This window comes from Hermetia illucens, chromosome 4, assembly GCF_905115235.1.
Source record: "Hermetia illucens chromosome 4, iHerIll2.2.curated.20191125, whole genome shotgun sequence".
In the NCBI taxonomy this organism is placed as follows: domain Eukaryota; kingdom Metazoa; phylum Arthropoda; class Insecta; order Diptera; family Stratiomyidae; genus Hermetia; species Hermetia illucens.
The window spans coordinates 71,255,408-71,261,407 of record NC_051852.1 but is presented as its reverse complement, the minus strand read 5'-3'; the positions used below and the strand labels follow the sequence as shown (position 1 = coordinate 71,261,407).

Genomic DNA, 6,000 nt, shown 5'->3' with positions numbered 1-6,000 from the left:
CTTTGGAAAATACTAACCGAAACCTTTCATTTGGTACCCCACGTGACTATATTTGGTGATAAAAAAATTTACACCCCCCTTTTGCATGTATGGGGGCCTCTTAATTTCGAGGTAAAAGGATGTAACTCACTATGTGCGTGAGCGTTCACAGTTCCCACCTTTTCACCAAATTTGGAGTCAATCGTTACAACAGTCTCCGAGAAAAATGCGTATGACGGACAGACAGACAGTAAACCGATTTTAATAAAGTTTTGTTTTACACAAAACCTTAAAAATGTCCGTTGAAGTTTCTCGCATGAGATGAAGACAAATCTTTATACCCTGCCGAAAAATCTGAAGAAATTATGATCCGTGCATATATCTAGACTTTGGCATACTCTCTGATATCTGCTCAAAGAAAGCTAATAATAGTATATTTTATAATTTACTGCTAACCCCCCTTAAGTTCAATCTAGACTCGGAAAATTGTACTGCTATATGTTTTAATACATCCTGGAAGTTTATTAACAAAGCTATAGTAGGTAGAAATTACCATTCTCGCGTCAAATTATTAGCCCCTAAGTAATAAAATATAAATATCAGTTGGGTGTATTCAACCTATATAAATTAGGAACTACGTATAAATGGAACTGTGCTGAGGACTCGACGTTACCTATGATGGCGTTTGTCCTTTAGATCAGCAGTATTCGAAAGCTGTCTGACGTTATGCGCTGACACCAAACTGGTGAAAAACAATGCAGGATAAGTCAACGAAAATCCATTGCACATGAATTTTGAACTCTTAGTGTTTTCCGATATGTTTCACAGAGAATATTTATTTCGTTGAAAATAATTCGTTCGTCTCCTCTTAAATTACCGGGCATAAGATATTTTGACTGTATATCATATTTTAGACCGTCAGAATTCGATGCATGTGCCATATGGTGATGCGGATGTAGGTTTCAATTTAAATTTAAACAGTTCCCGTTAAAGTCACCGATTATACTTCCATCTTGTCTTTGCGATGGTTTCCTTTACCGTCAATTTTTATTTTTTCATTCAGATTGGTCTCTCGATATAGTGTTTATCCCCTTCATTCTTCTTTTAAATCTTAGGACTTGCTCGACTATGGTCTCTGGTTTGAAATAATAAAACTTGTGCTAACAAGTCTTGTTAGCACTGATGAAGGGAACAAGCGGTTCCCGAAATATCGGTATTTGCACAAATAAAAATATCAACACTAGCGAATAAAAAAAAACAAGTTTTATTATTTCAATTAATTAATCGCTGGAAATACCGCATAATTACACTCAGACATGGTCTCTGGGCTAATCAGAGAATTGTTGGTGAGGAGTGTCAGTATTTGGGCTTATTCCGCCACTATATCAGTATTTAAATTTCTTATTGCGAGTCTTCCGAGTTCGAATCGATTTCATGTTTTTTTGCTTAGAATGCCACAGCCATACTTCTATTTGGTTAAATGTTTAACCATCTTGCGATGTTCATTTCAAGTTTATCTACATCGCGATGTGAAAAGCATGTCGAGCTGCAATCATAGTTTTCCTAGTCACGAAATTGACCAATTGTTGGCCGTTTTCACTGTTAGTCTGATAGCGATTGCATTCCATTCTTCTGGGTGTCTTGTCTAAGTTCGAAACCGAATTTCCTGAATGTTATTATCTTTCAAGGGCATAATAAAAACCTTCTAATTATTCGCCTTTGTGGCGCGGCAGGATCTGCACCATTCGAAATTTATTTCGAATGTTGCAGATGCGGACGGGTAGATGGCGCGGAACTCTCCACTCACTCATTTTAGAACGCACCAAGGGAGTGGAGAATTAGCGGTGGAAAAATGTCGTTGGTTGGGACAGTAAGGACCGCATGGAAATAAGTCGGTCTCTTCTGTTTCCAACCACGGCAACGAACACTCACGAGTAGTTTTGGACATTTTAAGCCGCCTTAGCCCAACTAAAGAAGTTAAAGAATTCTTAGCCCAACTAAAGAAGTTAAAGAATTGTTAGCCCAACTAAAGTGCGAAATAAATTATAATTTAATAATATAGTATACACTATCCTCGGAATTTATTTTCTTTGACTCAACTGTGTTTTAGTTACTATTATTAACGTCGCATCGTACATCAACTACGAAAGTAGTGCAGTCGGTTAAACCTTCATCCTCCGTTGGAACAAAACAATTTATCATATTAGAACATTGAAGCATTTGAATTTTAAGCAGATCGCACACATTCATATATTTATTGATTTAAACTCCGTGGCGAGTGATTTAGATATGCCGTTTACAATGAAGACGACTTCAAACTCCTTGCTCCCAGCAGTGGTGGCAAATGAAACCCTTTTCGGTGAGTTGACATTTTTTGACTCACTTTTCTGAGTCAATACAGAAGAGTGCCTCTAAAGGGTTAGCACTATTTCCACCTTATCTCTATACTACTGACTATGAGAAAAAATTCATTTCGAAAAATTAAAAAGTAACTCATGGAAAAAAAAATACATCTACATTAAATTTTTAATAAAAATGCTCCATTTTGCCATCAAAGGGAGTTCACTTTTTTACCGTGGGTGACCAAATTATCAGAGCAATCTTCGAAAAAATACATAATTTCATTTTATATGCAAGGAGAGGTAATAAACATGTTACCAATTTTAACAAATTATTTACATTGCCAAACAGTATTGAATAGACATTTGAAATATACTTAACATAATCATATAACGTTGAAAATAAAATTCGAATTTAATATTTAGTCAAACCGTCTTTGCTGGAATCATAACTTCCATTCCGGTTTATTGGTCTTGCCTCAATGTCTTTTGGGCAATTTATAGGCGCCCTGTACTTGGCCGGGCTATAATAGTGAATCGATGATTGACCCTTTTTACGATGCAATCTTTTTCAAATTTCTCATCAGGTCTTCTCACAAAACCGGATTTATCAGTTGATGCATATACCGATGATTCATCAGAAAGGCAAATTCGAACAAGTTTGGTGATCTGAGTTCTGTTTGAACTTTGGAAAGCAGAGACTACATGGAAACTAAATAACTGATTATTCTTATTAAAAAGACAATGTCTGCAATTCCACATCTTCGGAACTTTTGGCGGTTTTTCGTGGTCTTCCCGGAAACATTGTAGCCACCGGTTTCTAAACGTTGAAACCATCGTCCACATGTACCTAGCAAAGAAGCATGCTTACAGTTAGCTTTTCGAAGTAATCGTTACTATTAAGCTGCTGTTATTTTCATATAATATTGTCCGAGAATGTCCCTTATTTGTTGTAGATTTTGATATATCGTATTGTATGTAAACATTTACCATGCATTTGCGTTTGACACTTGCTTATGGTGAAACAAAATGGCATAAGTGTCAAACCTTTGAACTACACACTGAATCTGCATCTGAATTCGTCGGAACCGCTTTATCCGGAAGCGGCTTAGCATATTGTGAAAGCCTTTACATTAAAAATGCCATGAAATTTATCGAATGCGGAATATATAGCAACGCTGTAATAGCAACAGAAATTATGGTACTCTTCTACCAATTGCAAAACTAAACAAAAGGAAATTGTTCTCGGATATGATGATCAGAAATAAAAAAAATATCATCAATCGGTGAAATAATTGCCTTAGACAACTAACCATTATCACTTGTCGAACGAGTAGGCCTTAACACGTTGAAGCTGGACATTAAGATCGTTTGTCGTTCCTCGTGAGGAGAAGTTTTTTTTGTCATAAATGCCTTGACGACAAATTGTTCAAGCTGAATTACAAGAATTTCCTATATTATTCTTTGGAACAGCTGAGCGCACAAAATTTATCATATTCAATACCTCGAATGGAATACTGCCTATAGCAAAGAAACTAAAAAGTAGGCAGCAGCACCCATTACAGAATAAAACCAAAGAAATAATGCTATGAACATTATTTCGATCGTTATGAATCATTTCTCGTGCTGCAAACTCGAATAATTTGTCATCATTTGTGCAAAATTGGTTTCCTAAGGATCGGCAAAAATCGTTACCATAACCGAATAGTCGTTGTAACGAAGTCATTATAAAAGAGGGTATTTGAGAACCTAGACACCATATAGCGGCAGCCTCCTGATTTTTTCAGATTCTTCGGCTGGGCAGTTTCTGAAAATGGGTCCGTAAAAGAAATGGTCATTTTCGACCCCTCGCACTTCCCACCTTTCCAACAAATGTCAAAACTAAGACCGGCTTTGGAAAGTACTTACCGATACCTTTCATTTGGTACCCCACATGACTATCTGATGAAAAAAAATTACAACCCCCTTTTGCATGTATGGGATGAAAGAAATTCGATGTAGAATTATGTAACACTGCATGTGTGAGCATTCACAGTTCCCACCAAATTTGGTGTGAATCGCTACAATGGTCAATGCGTATGATAGACAGGCAGGCGGTAAACCGACTTTGATAAAGTTTTGTTTTACACAAAACTAGGGGGACATAGTAGCTTTTTCATGAATGGAATTTTAATATTTCACTCGAATGTCAATTGTTCTCGTTAAATATGACGTCCGCATCTTATTTGTATGGCTTAGGATGTAGTTAATTCGCACAAAATTAATAAGTTTGAACTGCTATAACTTAGCACTAATGGCCGGATTTCCATGAAAGCGTATGTGCGTTACTGTCCCCTATGCCCGTTCAAAATTTAGTACTCATCGGATGAACTTAAGGTGGGTTTTCAGTTAATTTTCAAAAGTTGGTAATATACTATTAGTAAGTTTATTTGAGTAGATACCGGAATGGGACATATTTTGAGGCTTAGATTTCATATAAGCGCATTGGGTAATTTCCGGAAATGAGTCCTGTCTCACTCATTTTGACTCTTTACTCGCGCACTTTACAATTCACGTTTGCCCACCAAATTTCGCACGGATCGCCTTAGCTGTTTTGGAGAAAAGTTTGTGTGATAGGCAAAGAGACAGTGAATCAATTTTAATAAGTTTTTGTTTTACACAAAACCTTAGAAACAAAAAAACTCTCAAGATTATGGGGATTGGGAACCCCATCCAACGTGTCAAAATGATGACATTTTAGAAAAAGTAAGGGGAAATTTGAAGTTTCCAGATGGAGTGGATCGACTGGAAAAGGAAGGGATTTCTAGCGAGAAGGGAGAAACAAAAATCAACAAGTGGGGAAACAAACAAAATTTAGAACTTAGGAATCGTGCCTAATATAAATGTCTAAATAGAACCCAAAGATATTGTAAACACATGATAAGGATCCGACTGGCTAAGGACTGTAAAGTAGCGAAAGAATTACAGAGTTTAAGGCGAAATGGATAATAGTTTTCAATGCTGGATACAAAAACATGTGTTGGTAGTTGGAATAAATTCCCACTTTCCCATCGATAATAAATACTATATTACGTAAACGGATTTGTATGCCCCTTTGGACGTACCGTATACAGCTGAATCGAAATATACAAAGCATGAATGGGGAAAATCGCACTTGAAACTTGGTGAAAAGTGATTATAGTAAGTAAAAATCCTATATTCATCAAAAAAGCTTGGAGTCTTTTAAAGTCATTTTTATTTATTACATACGCCGCTTCATTGATTCAAATATCACACTTTTTAGATGGCATGGCAACTAAATATTTTTAATGAAACATACAAACTCTTGGCAATAGTAGTCTAGCACATGAAAGTCAAACGTTTCTGACTTTAATATCCTATTGAAAACAAACATTTCTAAGTGAAGATGTGCGTGGAACGGATCTGCGCAATAATAGACTTCTACTTGATGATGCGCAGAAAGCACCTACAAGACCACATATGTTGCCACTAAGGTCGGTACCAGTGTCTAACCTATGCAAATTCGAGCTTTGGATCGGAATTTGTATCTCCTGCTTATCATGTTTACGCCTGGGGGCATCAGAAAGCTAAATGGACAGACATTTTTAGTTCAATGCCTCGATTAAGCAAATTACATGTTGAATGAATGAGTCCTAGTCTGCTGCGAAATGGCAAATGGAAT

General features: G+C 36.5%; 1 protein-coding gene across 1 annotated transcript; it reads right to left on the bottom strand.

Annotated features, from left to right (window-relative positions):
- Positions 1 to 2,356: 2,356 nt before the first annotated feature.
- LOC119656069 lies at positions 2,357 to 3,561 on the bottom strand. Its single transcript, XM_038062347.1, has 2 exons — positions 3,309 to 3,561; positions 2,357 to 3,168 (listed from the first exon to the last, which is right to left on the bottom strand). Exons 1-2 carry the CDS (start codon positions 3,431 to 3,433, stop codon positions 2,817 to 2,819), a joined length of 477 nt encoding a protein of 158 aa, XP_037918275.1. The 5' UTR covers positions 3,434 to 3,561; the 3' UTR covers positions 2,357 to 2,816.
- Between the last annotated feature and the right edge of the window lie 2,439 nt (positions 3,562 to 6,000).